This window comes from Zootoca vivipara, chromosome 2 (assembly GCF_965207765.1).
Source record: "Zootoca vivipara chromosome 2, rZooViv2.hap1.1, whole genome shotgun sequence".
In the NCBI taxonomy this organism is placed as follows: Eukaryota; Metazoa; Chordata; class Lepidosauria; order Squamata; family Lacertidae; genus Zootoca; species Zootoca vivipara.
In genome coordinates, this window is record NC_142584.1 from 71,876,221 (window position 1) to 71,899,029 (window position 22,809).

General features: G+C 45.6%; 2 protein-coding genes across 9 annotated transcripts in view; one reads left to right on the forward strand and one right to left on the reverse strand.

Moving 5' to 3' along the window:
• Positions 1 to 10,721, forward strand: part of TWF2 (twinfilin actin binding protein 2) — a 65,510-nt gene extending 54,789 nt beyond the window's left edge. For all 4 annotated transcript variants that reach the window (XM_035106112.3, XM_035106114.3, XM_035106113.3 and 1 more), the window contains 4 exons: positions 3,760 to 3,885; positions 4,030 to 4,180; positions 4,710 to 4,831; positions 5,792 to 10,721. In XM_035106112.3, the coding sequence (XP_034962003.1) occupies positions 3,760 to 3,885; positions 4,030 to 4,180; positions 4,710 to 4,831; positions 5,792 to 5,959 (567 nt within the window). In that variant the 3' untranslated portion in view covers positions 5,960 to 10,721. The remainder of the gene's footprint in view (positions 1 to 3,759; positions 3,886 to 4,029; positions 4,181 to 4,709; positions 4,832 to 5,791) is intronic.
• A 5,867-nt stretch (positions 10,722 to 16,588) lies between these two features.
• LOC118080620 (hyaluronidase Ccc Hy-4-like) overlaps positions 16,589 to 22,809 on the reverse strand; it is a 29,280-nt gene continuing 23,059 nt past the window's right edge. For all 5 annotated transcript variants that reach the window (XM_035106116.3, XM_060271511.2, XM_035106118.3 and 2 more), the window contains 3 exons: positions 21,020 to 22,028; positions 18,760 to 18,849; positions 16,589 to 17,618 (listed from right to left, as the gene is read on the reverse strand). In XM_035106116.3, the coding sequence (XP_034962007.1) occupies positions 17,226 to 17,618; positions 18,760 to 18,849; positions 21,020 to 22,028 (1,492 nt within the window). In that variant the 3' untranslated portion in view covers positions 16,589 to 17,225. The remainder of the gene's footprint in view (positions 17,619 to 18,759; positions 18,850 to 21,019; positions 22,029 to 22,809) is intronic.

The following is a 22,809-nucleotide window of genomic DNA, read 5'->3' on the forward strand; positions in this document are numbered from 1 at the left end:
TGAAAAATGACTACATCCTCTTTGCACACAATTTGAAACAAAAACCTACCTCAACGCTCGAAACTGCTTTCCCGGCCATTGTGCAATCAGTCACGCATGCTTGCTTGGCCCCACTGAGTGCATGCTCGAGACTGTGGGGCTGAAGCCATCATCTTCTAGTCCAGCTGGTTTTTGAAAAGCTGGCTGGTTCCTTCCCCCCACCCCAAAGTCAAGGCAGAACCCATTGCAGAAATGTCATCTCCAAATAAATGGGCATCTGTGCCTAGTGAAGCAGCTCTTCTGTATCTGAGGTGGTATACCTGTGGCAACATTTAGACTAAGAGTGGGGAATCTCTTTCAACCTGAGGACTATGTTACCTTATGGGCAACCTTGGAAAGGTGGCCACATACCTTTGTAAGAGGCAAAGGTATACTGAGCAATGGGTGTAACAGCAGGCTGGATTCCAGCCTCACAAAAGCCAGAGGTTTCGACACCACCTCACACTGCTCTCTCTATCTTGCAAACAAGGACACATTCCAGGCAGGCAAAGGCGCTCTTGTGGTGAGGCAGAGCAGTTAGGTGGGTGGGAGGGCACAGCCGGGGGAAAGTTTCAAGGGCCAAGAGGGCTGGATTCTTAACCCATGGGGCAGATGTTTTCCACCCCCTTTTTAAGGATTGTGTTCTCCTGGAGTGCTTAGCGGCCCTTCTTGGCTATTAGCTGAGCCCACATTTTGTGCAGACTTTCAGGTAACTCTTTTCTCTTGTCTCTGTCACAATGTGACTCCGTTTCCCTACGTTCTGCATGACAGATGGTAGCGGGCTGTTGCTGCTGCCCATCAGTGGTTGAATACCCTCACCTTGAGGAGGTAGGCGGCGTTGCCTGCGTTTTGCTTTCTGTTCTCGCTGGGGGTGGGGGTGGGGACTCTTTCTCTTGATTGCCAGTTTGGTTGCATCCTTCTCTGTGTTCTCTCAAATAAACAAACATTCCCATCAAACCAGAGTTCCGTTCCTGCGATGCTCACCAAGTGAACATGGGTCCCATTTTTCTAAATGGCCTTGAGAGAAATAAGTTCCCTAATGGGAGATGTGGATTTCTAACAGAAAGAATCTGATTCCCCGCTTTCCTTTTTGGAGTGGTTTTGGTGTAGTATACTGGTGAGCGAGATTGCAGATAGTGTAATCTGGATGGTCATTAGAGATCTTCACTAATTCAGGGCCTGTTCTGTGGAGTATTCCTTGCAACGCATGTAATTGCTTAAATGCTATCGTGATCAATGTGGCACAGAGTGAGTGCTCCTGGATAAATCAATAAAAATCACAGGCATTCAAGATAAATATGTTAAAGGGGGTGTTGTTGTTTTTTTTAATTTGAAAGACATCAGGACGATCCTTATAATGCAGCCACCAAAGAATGTGGAAGCCTCTCCCAGTTTCTGTCTCGTGATGATAAAATTAGTAGTCTGCTTTGGGAACGCATAGATAATGCCTCTGTATAGTAAGGATTTGTGCAGGTGAGATTGGGAGAGTGTTCCCTACACCGTGGGCAAGAGTTTAACTTATTTATTTACTGCATAGTGTTTAATGAGACCATCCCTGTAGTCTCAGGTCCAAGCAGATTGCTATGTGATCTCCTGGCTTCCATTTTAAATCCTGATCCTCATTTGAACGCTGGAGCTGGCTGAGACAAAATGTTGGCCTACAGAGCATTTTCAAAAGTTTGGGGGAAGTTCCAGGCCTTGGTTAGAAGCTAGCAGCAAACCGAAGTGAGGTTAAATGTGTGGTTGTGTTTAACATATCTATCCCAACCACCACCACCTTCTGAATAAACAACCATGGAGATGGAAGTGAGTGATCAGGATTGAGACTATACCATGTGAAGAGGGAGATTTCACCCTCTCCCGTGCTGCAGTCCCAGTGAAAATGCCCCCCAGACACCTGCTACCCTCAGGAAGAAAGCTTCTGTTGCTGCTTCCCTCTCAGAACGGGGTTGCAACTTCAGAAGTGGGGAGGAATCCCAATTGTGGCACAATCTGTAATTTCTGTGTATACTACATAGGGCTGTTCAGGACATCTAAATTCCCATTCACCACCACCACCTCATGTGACTGCAAGTTCCTTAAATGAAGAACTACTTTCTTATGTCTGTCCTAAACGGCGTTTTCGCAAGTTTGTCTTGTAGTTTTGGGTTCTCTGCCTCCTTTGTGCAGAGGGTGGCCAACATGGTGCCCTGCAGATGTTGCTAGACTCCAGCTCTCCTCAGTCCTAGCCAGCATGACCCAACTGGCTCCTCCTGAAATAATACAGCATAATCTATTTTAAGTAATATTATTTTCAGGCATTCCACATTTCCGGCTTTCTAACTGTGTCACTCATGGATTCTTCTACAGACCAGTTCCTTATTCTAATACTTGATATATTCCAAATTATATATGGGCAGAGCTGGGATTTTAATAATGTTTCATCTACTGGAAAGTGACATTTCTCTCTCACGATAAAAAGCAAAGCCTCAATTTCACTCTGTTATCAAGAACGAAAGTGAAATATTGATAGTTACTCAATGAAGCGTGTGACCTATTTCTTGCTCTTCTATAAAGCAGTAAGCTAAAAGCTAATGATTTTTCCCCTGGTGACACTGTGCAAAGCCTTATAAGGCTGTGGTCTACAGCCACTTGTAGTTATTTTGGAATGAATTTATTATTATGATGATTATTATTATTAAGCTAAGAGAGACTGCCAGGATGTGTGTGTGTTAGTGCACCAAAGTCGCCGGAATTAGTCACAACATTTCCCCTTCTTAAGGCTGTATTTTCATTATTATTTTAAAAAGACATGTGACATTTGAACTGCAACATTTAACCAGTTTCATAAATTTAATGAGAAACTTCCTTTCTCTCTCCTCTGTAAATCTTGTCCTACGCCTCCACAAAAAAACTTATCTGATTTAAAAACAAGACAAAACATGGGCAGGTACAAAAGAATATGGTGTGTGTGGTGGAGAGGGGTTGGATAAAGATCAGAACAGATGTACAATTTGGTTTTCAATGAATGCTTCTATTCAGAACATATGGAATACACTTGACCAAAAATTGGGGAGGAATTGCATGTGTTTTTCTTTACAGCTGGGCTAATGTTAGGGGCTAGCTCAGAGAGCCTGATTTCTGGGACTTTTGTGTTGGGCCCCCATATCTTCTGCCCCTTTCTTCAACATAAACTTTGCTTTTATTGCAAAGCACAGTGCTGGCAAGACCCCAGCCACTCACCATCTTAATTTGCTCAGAGACCTAAATTTGCATATACAGTATATACATGTATGTATGTATGTATATATGCACATGCAAATTTCTTTCATATTCCGTTTCCCAGAGGGTTTTTTTAGGTACTGAGAACCACCCCTGCTTGCAACTGCCTACCAAACCTGGTGGTGGTGTTTTGAAAGCAAACTTTGCCAGTGCCTCAATGCAAATCCCGCCCCAAGATTCTTCTTCTGGCCTCCAGACCGATCCTTTTACTCTGCAACTGCATCAGTCTAGGGAGCAGGGCACCAGGCTTCTCCACTGGTCCTCTCCTTGGTCCAGCATTGTGGACAGGCTCCATCCCCATGTGCCATGGCAGCTGCTAGCAGCCCCTTGCCACAGGCTCTTTCCCTTCCAGGGTGCATCAGCTTCTGAGCGCCCTGAGTCCCAGCAGCATGGCTTGTATTTTGCTGTCACCTTTGTTGCTTTCCTCCTTCCTTCATTTCACCTCTGTTCCTTTCCCCCCATCCCCACCCCTGTTACCAGGTCAAGACTGAAATCAGCGTCGAAAGCAAACACCAGACCCTCCAGGGACTGGCTTTTCCTTTGCAGCCAGAAGCTCAGCAGGCCATCCAGTTACTAAAACAGAAGAAGATCAATTACATCCAACTGGTGAGAAGTCCGTTTTTCACTATTTGGTTTGGCCTTTTGAACGCCTTTTGGACTTCTGTGCAAGCCCAGCTTGTTCAAAGGCTCTTGGTTTCCCCCGAACCAAATGTTGTTCTGAAGTGTGTCCTCTTGCCTTTGTTTATACAGAAGCTGGACCTGGAACGGGAGACCATAGACTTGGTCCACACAAATGCCACTGAGATAGCAGACCTGCCTAAAAGAATTCCTCAGGATTCGGCCCGTTACCACTTCTTCCTGTATAAACACTCTCACGAGGGAGATTATCTGGAGTCAGTTGGTAAGCTCTGGCCAAATCAACAGCCTTGTCTTTGTTTTTTTAACTGACCAGAATTTTGCTTGCCCTTTGCAAACTGTATCCGTGCCTGTCCATTCATTCATTCATCCATCCATCCTTCCTTCCTTTCTTCCCTCCCTCTAGACAGGCATAGGAATTTATTTTCTGAATGTATCAAAGGGCTCTCCCTGCCTGTGCAGGTTCTTCTGTCCATGAATCTGGGGAGCTGTGGGAATGTGCCTTTTAAGTCCTTTCTGATTATACATATTTGCTCATGCAATTTCTCTGGTGCCAGAAGCCTCATAAGCCATTGGTTTAGTGCAAACAATTCTAACCAATACTAGAGCTTTTGGAAACAATACATTACATGAAAAGGAAGATGCTCGCCTGCAAAACTTTTTCCTACTCCTTGTCTTCTGCACTTAATTCCATTATAGTCATTGCATGCATGGTTTCGCTCCCTATAGTTTTGTGGAATTAATCATGGCCAGGCGCAGGGATGACTGATCGTCCTGTTTTCTCTTCCTTGCAGTATTTATCTACTCCATGCCTGGTTACAAATGTAGCATCAAGGAGCGCATGTTGTACTCCAGCTGCAAGAGCCGACTGCTTGACTCCGTGGAGCAAGATTTCCGCCTAGAGATTGCAAAGAAGGTAAGCCTAGGCTGCCGCCACCCCTTGACCCTTAAATTTATATTTGATGAAATCCTTTCATATGGACACTGGAAGCTGTGGATGGTGTGAAGGACTGGTGGGACATTAGATGAAGATTCTTCCAGCGGAATCCCTCTGGACCCAGTATATAACTTGGGGAAGTGTCCTGACATTTGGTCTTAAGAACCTTAAGATCAATCATTTAAAAAATATTTAAATACTTTGGTAGCAGGAGATCAGCTAGAGAGGCAGTTGGGCTTTTGGGCGACAAGGGTGTCAAATACGTGTTAAAAAAGGAAAAAGAGACTGCAGGGAAGCTGAATGGATCTGCTGCATCTGTCTTCCCAGCAAAAGATGTAGGGCAGATCCTGGCCATCTAAGGAAACTGTGCCTTGTCCCTAAGATCAGATTGCAGATTGGAAAATAGCTGATTTTTTTTAATAAAAAAAAAGGATCCAAGGGATTACAAGACAGTTAGCTTAACTTCTGTTTTGGGAAAACTGGTGGAAACCATTATTAAGGATGGAATCACCAGGCACCTGGAATAAGAGTTCTTTGCAGTCATGGGATGAGAGGACAGGTCCTCTCTTAGATGAGTAACTGCTTAAGGAAATGGAAGCAGAGAACAAGAATAACTGGATAGTTATCCCAGTTGGGGGGGGGTGAAGGAAATCTTGGCCAAGAGAAATTTCAGAATTGCATGGCTGACCTATAAAATGATGAAAAGCTCATTGCTCAGATGAGGAGCTGAGATACTCAGATTCTGGAGACAAAAAATATATCTGCTTGGAAGCAACATTTTAGAGTTGGTGCTGGATGAGTAGAAACGATTTTGGGAAAAGAGGTGGACGAGGGAGGTAAGAGTGGCATTACGAGGAGGACAGTCCTTGTCTCATCTGAGATGTAGGTGTTTTCAGAGGCCAAGGCCGAGGACTGCATTTCCTCTTTCCTCTTTGCCAGATTGAAATTGATGATGGAGCTGAGCTGACAGCAGAGTTCCTGTATGATGAGGTCCACCCCAAGCAGCATGCCTTCAAGCAGGCCTTTGCCAAACCCAAGGGGCCTGTGGGAAAGAGGGGACAGAAGCGACTTATCAAAGGACCAGGCGAGAATGGCGAAGACAGTTAAACCCTTGTGGACAGGAGGACAGGTCAGGAAAGGGGCTGCGGGTGCCTACCAGCCCCCGGAATTGCAGCTCCAACCAAATCCACCTCTCGGCATCTGAGCCTGTCCACCGAACTCCAGAGCTGTTTCCTCCATCTCTTCTTTCAAAGTCGTCTCCACCTGGTTTCATTAGGGGGAGGGAGGGTAGGAATCTGGGGGCAGGGAGGGAGAGAGAGGACCTCCAAGCCATTTCTCTTCCTTTTTGCTCTGTCGTTGTGTAAATCCTGGGAGGGAGGGAAACCATAACTGTTCTAGATTGAAATGACTCTTGAAACTGATGCACCTGTTTACCGCTTCATATTGTCACCTGGTTCACTTGGAATTGGCACCACTCAAAGGATTTTCTTCACCACTTATCTGGGGTGGGGTATTCACATGCAAAGAGCAGAACTCTACCCACCCACCCACCCCCACAAAAAATCTTTCAAACGCCTTTTCTCTCACTGTTACAAAACAGTGCATCAATAGTCTTTGGAAATTCCCATACTATTAATGTCATGCTTTACCAAGATGGCAAGTTTGCCTAGGAATTGACTCAGTACTCACTCTTTGAGGTTTAAGGAGTGTGTTCCAGGGATTAACACTGCAGCAGGATCTCCTCCTCTCCCCCTTTTTTTTCTTTAAAACCATGGAGTTGGTGGGCGAGGTGCTAAAGGTTAGTGGGATTTGCTCAAACGGCAGAGGTGTGTTGTTTGGATGAAGAAAAGCTGTTCATCTCCAGGCAGCTGAAGGAGAGGCAGCTGTTCCTGATAGCGGCTCTCATTTCACCAGTGAAGAGGCTTGGCATCCAGTTCCAAGCCTTACCAGGTAGCCTTGTTTCTGGCGCCCCAAATCCACCTACAGGTCCTGGATTTCACTGTCCACTTTTATGAGTTTTGTAAAGCTGTTCCTTGGAGACTACTCAGTTTCTCCCCCAACCTCCTCTGCCTCACTTTGATGGCTCATTGTTGCAGCCACATGAGAAGACGAGAGCAATTAGAAATAAGGAAGTGCAATCCCTGCCCAGTTCCTCTTGGTTGGCTCTTTGACATTCTTAATTTATGGCTGCCACTTCTTTCTTTCTTTTTATGCCACCTCCATGTATAGCTCTGGTATGCTTTGCCCCACGTTGCCACACCAGCGCCTCACCTTGCAATGGGCTCCCAGCCAAATGGCCACGTCAACTTACCCAGCTGTTGCTCTGACTTACAGGAACTGCCTTTTCTCGAGCTAGATGGTTCCAAATGTTGCATTCAGCTGGCTGTTGGTTGTGAAGCCTTTGGGCTCCTTGGCCCAGTGATGCATTTGCTCAGGTGTCGTCCTTCTCCTCCCTCTATCGTGACACCTGCACTGGCATGATGCAAAACCACGCTGATCCTTAGCTGTACAGTAAAACTTTGCCAGGCTAAGGGAATATTGGCACTTCCACAGGATGCTGAACGTTGAATGGGTTGTCTTCTTCATGGGATGCCTTTTCCCCATGACAGATGTTGTTCACCATGGCGGGAATGTTCTGTGCCCGAGAGTGATTGCTGCAGATCCACGTAAACCAGGTGGAAGGAAGGGGCAGATGCTGGTGTGACAGTGTTACCCATGTGCAGGGGAGACTGGAGCAGCTCATGATGGAAGGGCAGTTGCATTGGCGGGTGGGGTGGGGTGGAATAAGTCTTCTCGATCCACTCTGAATGCAAGAGTAGAGGTAGGCCCAGACTCGGCTCAAGCCAGCAATGTGACCCAGATTGGGGACTTCTGAAAACCATTGTAGTAGATGACGACGTGTTCATTCCATGGGGGTCACTGAATTTAACGTGCATGATTAAGCTTCTCCTTCTGACCCCTAGGGAGCTTCTTGGTGGTCTGTTTTGTATTTCATGAAAAAAAATACTCCACACAAATGCTAAGCCTTTTTCTCCCTTTACTCTTTTTTTCTTTTCTTACTTAGCCAATTGTGTGGTGTTAGCTTGATGGCTTTGAATCGTGATTTCTTCCCTGCCCCCCGCCCCCTTTATGAAGTCAGTGTATTCTTTTGAAGTCTACAGAAGAGGCAGATAATTTAAGCAGCAAAGCATGCTGCAACAGTTGGGAAGGAAAGAGCCTGGGTTTTCTCTAGCTCGCTCATTCCCATGGTGGAAACAGCTGGGACTTGGGCCTACAATTCAAGAAAGGAAGGGCAGGTTTCTCCCAAGTTCAAAGCACACTGCCCTAGGGCAGTTTCAAGTATCTGGCTTTTTAAAAAATGATTTAAAAAATACAGAACAGCTCATGCCATAATTTCAGAGGAGATTTTAACTCTCCCATAATCTTTTTATTTTCTTGAGAGGTATGCTGGAAGGATTGGGAAGGACAGTCTCTTTTAACTTTTCAGAATTTCCTCCACATTGGGCAGCAGGCCTTGCTTCCAGTATGTAGCGATAAGAAGACATTGATTAGGTTCAAAGTTTGGCCTAGCTCAGCATGTCATGTTCAGCCAACAGGATCCAGATTCAGATAGGGATAATGAAATCATCTACTGGGGGTTTCCTCTCTCTCTCTTTTGCCTATATTTTCTGTGACCAAAACCCAAACTGTCAAGCTACATTCAGGGACTGCAGTAGTAGGTGTTATCACTCCTCCACCCCCCAATTCTTGTTCCTAGAGCACCATAACTGTTGGCAACTCTAGGCCAGGAGTTGCCAAGCTGGTGCACTCCAGATGTCAAACTCTAATTCCCATCAGCCCCTGCTGGCAAGATGGGAGTTGCATTCAAACAACATTTGAAGGACACCACACTGGCTGTCCCTGCTCTAGGCTCTCTCCCCGCCCTCCCCAGCTGCCACCCTAACCCCCCACCTCCCGGTAACAATCCTGTGGGGCAAGTCTGCATTCTAGGTGGAGTATGCTATGCACATGTGGTGTTATCTAGCCCACCTGTGTTTCATTCATGTGCTTCTGGATGTTGCCACCCTCTGTGGGCATTTTTGCTGCCACTGTGAGACATAGTGAATCAGTGAAAAGCTTTCTTGTCTTGAGATAATGCATACCGGTGCCTCTGTCATCCCATTCCCTCAGGAATGTGCAAGAAGTCAAACGTTTTTAAGAGCATCTCCCCAAGGCCCAAGCAAAGGGACATCCAGAGGTGAGCATTTGCTGACTCAGACGCATTTTCCATTCTGTAGCTGAAAGATGGTGACCAACATGCCACAGAGGTTACACTTCTTTGGGATCCCCACCACTGCCAAAGATTAATAAAACAAGGATTTCATTCCATTTTAAGTTTGTCTAGCAAGGTCAGTGTTGACATGTTCTCTGCCATGTTCTATTTAATGGATTAGCCCCGTGTTCAATATCCCACAACATGTCCTTAAGGAATTTGGTGGCTAAAGCAACCGAGACCTAGCTTGGCCTTGTGTGATATTTGGACTCCATTAGATTGGTCTGAATCTATTCTTTTGCTGCATTAATTCAGAACATTACCATGTAATGGTGATGGTACAATCAGCAGCCTCAAGTGCATGATCAGTTATAATTTAAGGACCTATCAGAACTTCCATGAAGGAAAAAGAGAGAATTGGTAGCCTACATCTCAGTACTCCCTTTCTTGTCTCATTTTCTCCTCTCCACTAACACTAAAGGCCAAATCTCAGGATTTCAGAGAGACTAGTTACAGAATCGTTGTGTCTTCCACTGCCTACCCAATGTCCCATGAACATGACTGGTGCCTGTGGTTACTCCACTATGCGATCTAAATATCTGGAGCTTCTCTCTTTTATGAAGGGGTAACCCTTGTTTCCGAGGTGACGAGAAGACTTTCAAAATCAGCCATGCTGAATGAAGATCACAATTATGTGACAATCCCATAAGTATCCAGCCTTCCTGCGCCCCCATCCTTCACAAGTATCCATCCAATTTGCACAATAGAAAGCTCCCCCCCCAACCTTATCTGTTTTGGAGGAAACACCCCAGCACTGGAACGTTTCTAAGCTGGAGAGGAATGTTACTCAAAGCATGGGAGATCCTTCCTCCCAGGGGTATCCTCAGGTATCTCTGCCTGTGGAAATAATTTCCCACCCCTAAAACATTCTCCAGATTTATTAGGCTGGATCAGAATCAATCAGTCAAGATAACGTCATACTTTTGCCCTCTAGGAGTCAAGTTACAGAACCAGAAGACATGGTTTCTTCCCCTTTAAAATGTTTCAATTTATTTTAGTGGGCCCACTAATATTGCATCACTATGGTGGCCAAGGTAGTTGCTGGAGTGTCAGCTGTACTCTCATTTGGAACTTGTTTTGACCTGAATTGTTTTGGCTCTATATGGAAGCCCAGGGGCAATGTTTTGAAGGGCCCCAAAGTGGCATGAGCCCATAAAGCACTGAGACTATGCTAATACTGAAGAAGAGTAGAGTATTCCTGCATATGCTCAGTGGAGGCTTCAATAGGTTTAGCGCACACTCCGCTCTAGCTGGTGCTTAGCTGTAGTGGCTGAAGGGCAGAGCCAATGGACAACGTGGTAAAAGTGATGAGTTCTTTGCAGCCGTCACTTGACTGTAACTTGCCACAGTGACGAGCAAGGCAGAAACTACCACTACCTTATTCACACTAACAGCACGCATAATCTTAACATGGGCACCAGAGGTTTGGAGAAACTTAGGAAATGCACATTCCTGATTGGACTGGGTGGTGATGTGGATTTGTAGATTATGGGGGAGGCAGGGCACACTGTACTGAATGCTGTATTTTCTAAAAAATAAAAAGTATTTTTAAAACAATAGGTTTCTGTGTATTTCTTTAGTGGGTTGAGGCAGCTGCCAGCCCTGTGTTGGCTACTGGAAAGTTCACTATGCAAAGACTGTAACCTGGCGGAGACTCAGTTGTTGGTGAAATGAATTTTGCTCATATTATGAAGTGATGGCCAATTTTGACAGATGGGTGGGGCTGCCCACCTGTCACCTGGTGTCAGCTGACCCCCTTTTTACCCAAACTAACGATCAATTGGGGGCTTGCAAAGCTGATCAAAAGGGCCTGCAAACCCATTTTGGCCTAGTTGCATCTCTACCTGCTCCACTACCTGTTTCACATGAAGTCAGGTGTGGGGCAGGTGGCTATGGCAATCTGGCTATAACACAGGAGGGCATTCATTTCTCGTCCCGCATGTGCATCCTTCCTCCAAGAGTGCCATAGGTTGCTCATCAGGGTTTGGGTGGTTTTTGCATAAGCCACCCTTGGCCTGAGTTGGTGTAAATAAAGCCACTTGGGACTAGTGACTCCTTTTGCTGTTCAGATTTCAGTGGGCTTTCCCAAGTGGTAACCAGACCAAGCAGTAGACTTTCCTGCTCAGGGGAAAACCTGCTAGGACTAGGCCATCATGGAGACCATTTGGGCAGAAGAATCTTCCTAAAGTGCTGCTACTTTGCTAGCTTCCAGGGTGAAGATTCCTGAATTCAGAAGAACTGGACATCCTTCAAATAAGCTACTCTTCCCTGCAATATTTGGCTTTGGAATAACTAATGTGGAAATAAGCAGTGCTGGCTTTCTACATGCATGGTAACTCCAAGATGAGGATTATCTCGTAAGAATTATTGGGTGGGTGAGGAGTAGCATTCCCAACAGATGGTGCCTCATGGCCAAATTCGTTTAAAGAGTAGGTTTTAATACCGGTATGTATTTCCTTTGTGCAAGTGAAAGGTTCATTTCTGCAGACAAAGGTTAGAGAATTCATGCTAAATTCTGAGAATCCCCATGATGGCTATTTCCGTGCACCAAATGGAGAGGGTGTTCCATTTGCTTCTAACAGCCCATCTCCCAAACTCCATTGCTGCTCAGTTTACTGATTCCTTTCAAGAATGTTGCTGATGTTCTTCTGCCTTCTTGGCTGGTTCCAGCACAGCAGAGTGTAAGGCAAGCGGAGAAATGTGAGATCTGTTTCTTTGTTGTTTCGCAGCTGCTCAAGAAAATATCAAAATACCCCTTTGATTTACTGCATAGGAAAGTTGTTCATCATCAACATGCGCTCAAGGCTGAGAGCAACTTGCCCAAGTTAGAGTAGGTGTTTTGCAAGAGCTTGAGGAGGAAGAATATTCCTGTGAAATAGAAGGTACACACTTGACCCCAAGTGTACTTAACTTAATAAGAGCTGAAACTTGACATTTACCGGTAGGTGAATATTCCTGCTCTGAGAGATCTTGAGGACGAGTAGTTCTATTTGCTGTGAATTTTGTAATAAGTAGGGTAAGTTCATAAGTGAGTGAAAGGAGGCAGTCACCCATGTAATCTGGGTGGCTGCTCCCAGACTCTGGAGAAGGTAGACTGCCCCCCCCCTTAGCGGTCTTTCTGCTAGCAAATGGAAGACCTGCTCTCAAGCCAGCTGTCACCCATCCTGTATTTGTGCGTTTCATATTTTTTTTTTGCCCAAGTGTAGTACTTTACATTTCTCCTTGTTAAAATTCATCTTGTTTGCTTTGGCCCAGTTGTCTAATCTGTTAAGGTCATTTTGAAGTGTGATCCAGTCCTCTGGGATATTAGCCACCCCTCCCAATTTGGTGTCGTCTGCAAACTTGCTCAGGATGCCCTCAAGCCCATCATCCAAGTCATTGATAAAGATGTTGAACAAGACTGGGCCCAAGACAGAACCCTGCGGCACCCCACTTCTCTCCAGGATGAAGAGGAGCCATTTAGGCACCTGTAGACCACAGCCCACTTCATCATACGTGTGATAGGATGTGGGTTTCTTTAATAAGCTTGATGTAACATTCTGGCACATTGAGGTGAGTGAGGGGGATACTAGGAGGAAGATACGAAGTTCACGTTTTGCACATGATAGCAAGTCTGGCAGGTGAGGTTATAAGAAATATGGGTTAAGTGGCAAGGTGTCCTCATAGCAAAACTACCCCCACCTCTTTGCTAGGACTGCAACTCAACCCAGCTTATTTTCATCCCACAGTCTTACACACCAGTTTGGCCATGGGTACTGGAGCTCATCAAATGATAATTCTGTTATATGTCTTGGAGGGCTCAATTCATGCAATACTCCCCCCCCCTTTACCTACTTATTTAATCTTCCTGTATATTGTAAACTGTGATGTGTGGCATAGTGGCCTGTTTTCTAGTATGGATAAGTTCTCCAGTCAACGTACATAACAGTGATTGGAAAATGCACTCTTGTTGTCTTTCATATTGGTTTTTTAAAAAATTGTCTTTCACTCTTGTTGTAAAAGAAAAGTGTGCTTTACCTTCAGGGGCATTAATTTTCAAGCTAACATTTCAGCTCACCTATTACACTTCAACCATGTGTATCTGCTGGTATTTCCTATGGTGAAGCAGCAGTGTGCATCTCCCATCGGTTAGGGGAACAGGACATGATTGTGTGCCAATAGGCTGGGACTCCCAACCGCTTGCCTAGTTGTGTGTTTGGAAATGGATGTCTCCCCATCACCCCTTTTGGTGTTCAGCCTTGCAAACCTCTCTCTCTCTCTCTCTCTCTCTCTCTGTGTGTGTGTGTGTGTGTGTGTGTGTGTGTGTACAGCAAGCAGGTGTGTAAATTATGAATCAACCCCAGCCAATAATCATGCGTTCAGTTTCTAGATAAAGGTCACCGTACTAATTTAATCAAGCCTTTTCCTTTAAGCGCTTGCAGTAGCCAGCTTGACAACAAGAATACAAGTTTGTGTCTCTGGAATGTGCAAGGGACAAGTCGGAGCAAAGGCAGAAATGCAGTCCCCTAATAAAATGTGAGATATTGTCTGTAGGCAGCATGTAAGATCACCCTAATTGCTCTAAACTTAACCAGCAGTGTATAACTGTTAACTTCTCTGCAACTCTGTGGGAGGGCCTGAGCCAAAGGAATGTGATTGCCAGTTCCACAAAACAGCAAGTGCTGGCTTGTGCGCAGTCAAGTCTTCCTGCCCCTTGATTCAGACTCTTGTTTTCATTGATGCTGCATGCCTTGGTTGTATTCTGGCTATAATTGGGGGTGCCACCTTCTTTTCATGAGAGCCTCCATGCCTTCAGCAGCTGTGTGATAACCAGACAATAAATAGGTTTTTGCCAAGGCTGGAAGCTTCTGTTTTCTATTTGGGATTGCCACCCTTTCTCAGTCTCTCTCCTGAGGCCTCTAGGTGCTTAAAAGGAGATAGCAATCATTGCCTACTGGGTAGATTTTGATGCTGCTTAGCTTGCTTTTGAAGGTAACTCTGAATATCAATCACTTCAGTTGGAGCACTGGAAGCTAGGTAAGGTGGCTTTGCAAATGAATGGACTTCAAACTTATTTGTAAGCACAGACTGGGCAAAGGAGGATTCTGAAGCTTAATGAAGACACAGGTATGTTGCCTGATTTTTTTGAAGCAATATGCACACACCAGATGTTCGCATCTTGAACCTAGTGGTTTTTAGCAAAACCTTCCATTCTCAGTCTTTTTGGGTCTTGTAGGTAATGACCTAGTTGCTTGAAAACTTTATCCATGAGACAGCCTGGACTAATAACAAATTTTAATTCCATTTCGTGGAAAATAATGTTGCACCTTAGATTACATAATTGGATATCCCTGGTTTATAAGGTCCTGGAACCGTTTTTCATGATTGCAGGGGACAGATGCTCTCTAGGGGCATGGGGGGAGTCTGCCGTCTTCTAATGCAGGGATAAATGCAACTTCTGTATTCTGGCCAGGTTTTACACTTGCACACCATCATGTCCCAGAATGCCAGCCTTGTAATGGGTCTCTTCCCCTCACCCCACCCCACTTTCCCAGCTTTTGCAAAATGTATTCTTGCAAAATCCAGAAAGTGGAAGAATAATTCATTTGATGTTTGTATATCAGAGCCAGCAAGGAAATTAACATACCTTTTTGGCCTTGTGTTGGAAAATAAACACTTGACTTTTCCTGGCGATTGTGATCAAAAGGTGTGGCAAGTCCCCCTCTTCCCATGCCTGTTAAAAGTGGAAGCTAGGTCTAATCCTTTGTTTTTAGATCTCATAAGCATAGGACAGAAAAGTTTGACTTGTTAAGGCAGGCAGAGGAGCTACTTCAACGTTGTCTGAATGAATACTGAAAATTACATGGCTTATAACCAACCAAAAATAAAATAAATTGAAGCGCTAGTGATGGGCTGAATGTGAATGCTTGTTATCTCAACATTTCCCAGGCCATCTTTCATGTATCCTGTTAGCATATTTCCCCCTTGTGTTACTATTCTCCCATCACGGCTTTAATGGATGGTTAAATATTGTGTAAATCTAAATTGCAGCTTTTAATCATCTGGAGGGCCACAAGGTTCCACTATCTGATCTAGATCAATCTTGTGGCTGATGCTTGGGGGAGCATCTTACTGCCCACCCCCTCCGCCTCTTTTCCTATAAGTAGCAGCAGCCCAGCTCCAAAGGCTATGGTGGTGGCAGCAAAGATCCTTCCACTCACTACTCCTTTTCATGACCCTTTGTTCCTGCTCCCATCCCTGCTGCATAGCACAGACAAAAATGGGTGGGCCTGGGCAGGGGGAGAATTGAGAAAACCAGGAGAGGACCTGCTGAAGGGAGCTGTGTCTGTGCTTCTCCTGCAACATTAGAGCTATGTGCCTATTCTCTAGATTTGAGTCAACACCATGCACAGAGATTGTGATGGTGGTGGCAGCAGCTCCTGCAAACTCTGTGCTACAGATGTCAATGAGCTGATGGAGAACATTTTGCTGTTGAGGGCTGCATTCTCTTACAGGTAATTTCAATTACAGGTAATTGTTCAGGGAAGGAGGGCAGCTGTGGGCAGGGCTGAAGCCAGAAGGGGAGAAGAACCACTTCTTTTCTCCCACCCGTCTTTCTCCCTGCTCAGCTGGCTGCCGGGGAAGTAGATTGCTGTTACCAGGAGTCTAACCTGGTTCTCTTGCAGAGGGCCTTTGGAATTAGGCTAGGTCTGCAGGTGGCCCACCCCAGTCTAGATAATATTTTCTTACCTGGTGCTCCACAAACTCCATTCAGGTTGTTAAACAGTTGAGAGTATCTGTACTTAGCTCTGCACTTGATTTATTCTTTGTGGCGACTGAGATGAAGGCCATTTTGACCTGCAGTTACAGCTGACAAACATGACACCTGACTCTACAGAACTTCACTCACAAAAACAGGCGCATCCATTGCAGTTGGAAAACAAAGACTACACTTATGGTCTGTCAAGAATCTCCATGCACCCAATTTTTACGTGGTCTATGGGTTTGTGGTGGGACGCGGGTGGCGCTGTGGGTTAAACCACAGAGCCTAGGGCTTGCTGATCAGAAGGTCGGTGGTTCGAATCCCTGCGATGGGGTGAGTTCCCGTTGCTCGGTCCCAGCTCCTACCAACCTAGCAATTCGAAAGCACGTCAAAGTGCAAGTAGATAAATAGGTACCACTACAGCAGGAAGGTAAACGGTGTTTCCGTGTGCTGTTCTGGTTCGCCACATGACCTGGAAGCTGTACGCCGGCTCCCTCGGCCAATAAGCGAGATGAGCGCCGCAACCCCAGAGTCGGTCACGACTGGACCTAATGGTCAGGGGTCCCTTTACCTTTACCTTTGGGTTTGTGGTAAGGGGAGACATCTGAGAGCCACTGATCTTGAACACTGCTGGTTATGGCTTTCAGTAGGTGACAATATTGAAATGCTAGGTCAGGCTGTGTCACATGAAAAATATTTAATTTAAAAAGTTTTTTTTAATCTTGCCCCCGCTTAATAAGAGAGGTAGCTTGACGTATACAAACGGACAGACACACATCAGTTAAACAGTACCAATCACATTTGGAGGACGACTATCTGGTTCAAGTAGGAAATGTTTCTTTTGTGTATAAATAATCTGCTTAAATACAGTACAGTGCTGTTAAAGGTGACCCTGCCATTATTTAACTGTTATAAATATCCGATCCTGACTGAATTAACTTTTGCTTTTGTAAAAAAAAAAAATCCATTAGAAAACGACTGTTCTTGTCACAGTTTAGGAAAATATGCACCGCTGAATATTAAAGCTGCAGCTATGCTGGTGAAGAGAGTTACAAAACTTTAAAAGAAAATCTTCAGTGTATTGGAAGAATAGAATCCTGCATAGGTCATGGAAGTTGTTGGAGGGGAAAATCCATATGTGCTCACTTTTCCAGCGAAACACAACAAGGAAGGAACATCACTGGGAGCCACAGATCACTTCACAACACCTTTGTCACCAAACACCATGCTTGTCTTGGTCTTCCCTTCTCACCACTATGCAGAGGGTCGTGGGATTCACTTCACAAAAATCCAAATGTATCACAACTGGTCCAAACGGCTCACAAACAACACCCCCACAGTGCAGAGAGGAGCACCCCAGGAATTAGCCAATCACTTGTCCGCAACCAGAAGCCCCGCCCCCGGGCAGAGCAGCGTTCTCCATTCCAACCCTGGTAACAGTGGCACACAAACTCTCTTCTCATTTTGTCCTCCTGCCAACGTTTCAGTTGCCCCCTCACCAGCACTCGGGTTTGGTTGCCCTCTGCTATTGTTTGGATCTGGAAGGTGTTAGGGCTGAGGTGCAAGTAGCTGTCTGAGTCCATCCGTCGGCGAATGCAGCGGCCGTGGCTGTTGCAGATTTTCTGGCTGCAAAGTTTGGCCGCTGTGGTCACGTTGACAATATAAGGGCCTAAGGTGCTATTCAGGTAGTCCTGAATCTTTAAGCAGTTGGTCTGCGAGGGAAACAGTTATTACAAAATGAGTTAATAGAGAGCTACAAATGCCAGAGAAAGTCTGTGATGCAAAACTAAATAAATCTATTAGAAATACTGAAATTTAATAGTATTGGGGACTTGCTTATTCTTGACTAGCACTTAAAATGTCCTAATTGAGGCTGGGGTCCTGTGGAATTGAATAATAATAATAATAATAATAATAATAATAATAATAATATATTATTATTATTTATACCCTCCCCATCTGGCTGAGTTTCCCCAGCCACTGTGGGTGGCTCCCAATCGAATATTAAAAATACTGCATTAAATATTAAAAACTTCCCTAAACAGGGCTGCCTTCAGATGTCTTTTAAAAGTAGGATAGTTGCTTATTTCCTTGACATCTGATGGGAAGGCGTTCCACTAGGCAAGCGCCACTACCGAGAAGGCCCTCTGCCTGGTTCCCTGTAACCTCACTTCTTGCAGTGAGGCAACTGCCAGAAGGCCCTCAGCGCTGGATCTCAGTGTCCAGGCTGAACAATGGGGTTGGAGACGCTCCTTCAGGTATTCAGGACAGAGGCCACAAAATCCTCCCAAAGGGGTTGATTCTGCCTTAAAATTATTCCCTTGGCATCACATGGGAGGGTCTGTGACAGGAGAGGTTTTGTAGTTCATTCTGTAACTTAAATATAGCACCTGAACCCTGGCTGCATACCAATGCCTAGGCCAAAAGTTCTCATGACAGTGGTAAATCTGTATCAGGGTGCAGCATTGCAGACTGTAGGAACAGGGATTTCTTTTAATACCCCTTGCATATCAGGGAGCTAGGATGTCAAGGAAAAGGCTAGTCTAGAAACCCTCCCTGACATCCTTTTTTTTTTTTTACATGCAAGGAATTTGTGTAACTGCAGATGTGGATATAGATGAGTAAGTGTAGTAAGACTGACAAGCTCAACATTTCAGAATAAGCAGCAGTATGGAGCTAGAACATTTTAAATACCCCATGGTACTCTCTGGTAGTCTTTTAAGTAGCCAGTATACAAAGTAGAACCTCTGCTTTCTCCCTTTGCCCATCAACCTGATGCCGAACAATAAACAAGAGAGATGAAAGAAAAGAATGAGTAAGGAAAGCAGCCTCAAGGGCTGCTATTAAAATTACCCGGTTGCGAGAATACTCTGCGTCTCCCCAGAGTACAATGCCGTGAGCCCCCATGGCTGCAGCCTGCCCAATGGTGTACACCAAGTCTGTCTAGAACAACAGAAACCAGCACACATTAATTTGCAAGCTGACGGTATATACCTAAGCCGTTGTTTCTGGTGGACATCAGGGACCAGAATATATTTGGTATAACGTTTCTCATAGAACTGTTCCCCATACATACAAAGACCTGAGTCAGTTGGTCTATAAAGAAAGGAAGCTTTTGAGTTTATAAATCATGATGCTCAACTGAATATACACAGTTACGAATCTGGGTTTCTTTTTGTTTGACTTCTCGTTTCTGAAGCTTTGGGACAAAGCCTTCTAGATATTGTTGGACTTCAACTGCAGCCTGCATGGCCAGTGGTCAAGTACAATGAGAGTTGTAATCCAGTAAGATCTGGAGGGCCCAGGTCCAGGTTAGCCACCCTGCTACAGGACATTTACCAGTATTTCTCTTTGTTCAACCATGTGGGCTACAAACGTGCAGGCAATTAGCACACTACTTGTATGAAATCAAACCCTCTAATGCAGGCATGTCAAACCTTCGGCCCTCCAGATGTTTTGGACTACAATTCCCATCTTTCCCAACCACTGGTCCTGCTAGCTAGGGATCATGGGAGTTGTAGGCCAAAACATCTGGAGGGCCGCAGGTTTGACATGCCTGCTCTAATGCATGTTTTCCAGAAGTGGTCAGTACAGGCAGCAAGGAGGGTTGGGAAAGAATGGCCAAGAGTATTGGTAGCCAATCCCAGCTATTTGCCAAAGCTTTAGCAAGGGCACCACTTCCCACTGCTGCCTTCTCTTTGGTACTGCCCCCATGGATAAGCGAGTTGGTGGCAACTTCTGGATCCCATCTCCTTTTGAATTAAAAGCAAAGGCCACCAGGAATCTGGCATTCGCTCGCAGTTTGGATATCCTCTATTCCTGCTGTAGTCCAGAACAAACACTCAAGCTGTGGATTGTGTCCAGTGCTGCAATAATGGGACTCTGCTCAACGCAATAGGACATCCTCTCCTCTCCCTGCATGTGCCCCGCCCCAAAAGATATGCTCCGGAAGGTCCTCTGGGTGGATTTTGAGGGTGCATGGGGGCTGCAGAGGAAAGGAGAAGGAAGTTCGACTTAGCAAACAGAAGCCTGTTGCATGAGCAGAATGGCACCACTGTATACAGCCCAATATGGCCGCTGCTGATGCTCAAATGGCTAGACAGGAATATCAGTCTCACTTGATGCAAATGACACTGCACAGTGCAAGGGGAGGCTGGTTGTGTGTGTGTTCATGGAGCGTGAGTAGGAATAAGTTTATTGTCAAACCATAAACCTAATCCATTTCGCTTTCTGTGCAACAGAAGCAGTTTTTGTTATCTTGTGAAACAGTAAAATTTCCAGTCCTGAAGAGAGATGGAATGGCATTTCCCAACACATCACACACAGAGAGAGAGACACATTTTAAACATTTTTATGACTGAGTATTACACCACCATAGAAAAATCAAGATTCCTAATGGATCTCTACTCCTGCCACAGGGCCCACAATATTTGAGAATTGCTCACGCAGACAGACTTAATTGGCACATAGTTGGAGGGGAAGAAAACCATGGCAAGCATGGCCAGTAAAGTGGTGTGAAATCTGAGTGCAGGTATTAAATGTTCAACATTAGTGCCATGTGTATCAGATTTAATTGCGTATGTTGAGAAGGGATGTTCACAAGGAAGTTGTGTGTGTGTGTGTGTGTGTGTGAGAGAGAGAGAGAGAGAGAGAGAGAGAGAGAGAATTAATATTGGAAGTGTCATCTCTTCCAACCCTTGTAATAGTTAATTATTATTTTTTTAAAAGGACACCGTTCATCGTGGAGTCACTTTAGCTGAAGAGGGTATTGAAATGTTTGTAATAAATATTGTGTTTTAATCCAAACAAAATAGGTCTCTCCCAACAGCCCTCTCACCCTCTATTTGGTTGCATCACCATGGCCAGGAGTGAAGTTGGTGGCAACTCAACTGAGATAAACTCAGAAATCAACTAACACCTTTATCTCTTTGCCACAAGGCTCCTTCCTTCACTGGCTACCATTGATCAAGAGCTCTAACTAAGACTCAAACTTGTTAGCAACCTCGCTCAGCAGTAAATCTACTGGGCCTCAAAGCATGGACACTACACACAGACACACACACACACTGTGCAGTTTAGGAGCAAAGGTGGGAAAAGAGGGCAAGTATCTCACCTGAGTCAACTCCTTCAGCGTGTAGGTGTAGAATGGCCTGGCATACGCAAAGACAGGGAGGGAATGTTGAACAGAAGGCAGCTCCGCCACCCTCAGAGCTTCCCCCACTTTGGCCCACACAAACTTCTTCCCTTGCAGAGAGGTCCTCAGCGCCTCCTCCATGTAGATAGAAGGGTAGAGGGCTTTGCTGTTCTCCCAGAGCCAGATCAGCTCGTTGTTGCGCTGCACTTCCAGTGGAGGGCAGTGCCCTGTGAAGTTCTCAAAACTATCCAAGTAGTGGTAATTGTAGCACTCTGGGAAGAGGTAGTAGCCCCACCAGCCCTTGGGGCGGAGAGAGCGGGCCAGTTGCAGCGTCTTAGACATGAATTCCTGGGCAGCCGTCTCAAATTCCCACTTAGCCTGAACTTCGGCCTGGCTGTCTGGCAAAAGGCGATTCTTTTGCCTGACGAGCTGGACGGACATGTCCCGATAGACATTTTTCTTGTCCCAGTTCCGGATCCACAGGGGCCTCCAGTTCTCCCAGTCTATCACAGAGAGGCCCGCAAAGGAGCTGGAGGGCATGGCTGCCGACAGGTCGCTCTCCATCTGCTCCAAGTGCCTTGTCAGGCTGGCGTTCTGAGGGCAGCCGCCGTTGACGGCAGTGGGCGGCACCGTTGTGTCCAAGTAGTAGGGATACAAGCCCAGCTGGTCGTAGTAGAAGATTGTGATGTTGCCACCCACAAAGGCTTCCTGGGCATTTGCCAGGATGCTGTAGGAGTCCAAGCGGAGGGGCACCCCGTAGGCAGCCGAGCACCGTGCGGTTGGCGCATTCCAGGCCACCAGAAAGGGGCTCTCTTTGACGATGGGAGGCAAGGACGGCTTCAGGTTGGGAGACGCCACAGGCAGGTCTGGGAACAAGAGCAGGAGCAGCAGGAGGGCATGGCGGCTGAAGGGCTGGCACAGCCTCAAGGGTGCGGATGCCCACGTGGGTGGCCCGGCTGAGCACGAAGGCGCTGCGTCGCATGCAATGCTGCAGGAAAGACAGAAGAGGCCCGTCAAGAGTTACATGAGCATGATGCTTACTGGCCAGGTGTTGTAAAACAAACCCAACCATATTCCAATCTGGAACTTTGGTTAACGTCTAACAAAACAGTTTCCCCGTGCAGCAATGTTCAGAGTTCCCCAGGCGCATTTTGCTACTGCCACGGGTCCAATTTGTGGGATGGAAGCACCCAAAATGCTAAGTAAAGGGCTAATGCTCACAAGGACTATAGAAATCTGTGCTGTCACACATCCCAAGGCAGGTATTTCAGTTGGTACAGTTATGGCAGTTAGTAACAGTCTGTCATGTGAGAGCAGCTGAACAGTTGTGCCACAGTTAGTCTGTAACAGTATTTATCTTAGATATGTAAGATGTATTAGCAATGTAAGTTAACACCTACCTGCGTTGTATATTTTAGTTTGCAAGTTGCAAGTACACTAAGTAAAAGTTATATGTTCTTTAAACTTTAAAAGAGCGTGTCTTGGATAGTTTTGGGGGAAAGCAAAGTGATTAAAGGGTCAAACGCCCCAGGCTCTCTTCCACATACGGTAACTCTGCAAATGGGAGTTTAATTCCCTCACAATTGAAGGCCCAATTGCAGAAATCTACGTGGAGATTTCTGGGTACCAGTTGGCAATTGACATCTCCATCAAGCCAGCTAACTTGTGTGCAGCAAAGAACAAGCATCTTGTTCTCCTGCGCTGCTGCACGAACCATGTGTAGGAACTTGAGTTTAGTTGCAGAGTCAAAAGTTTCCCTACTGAGGTCT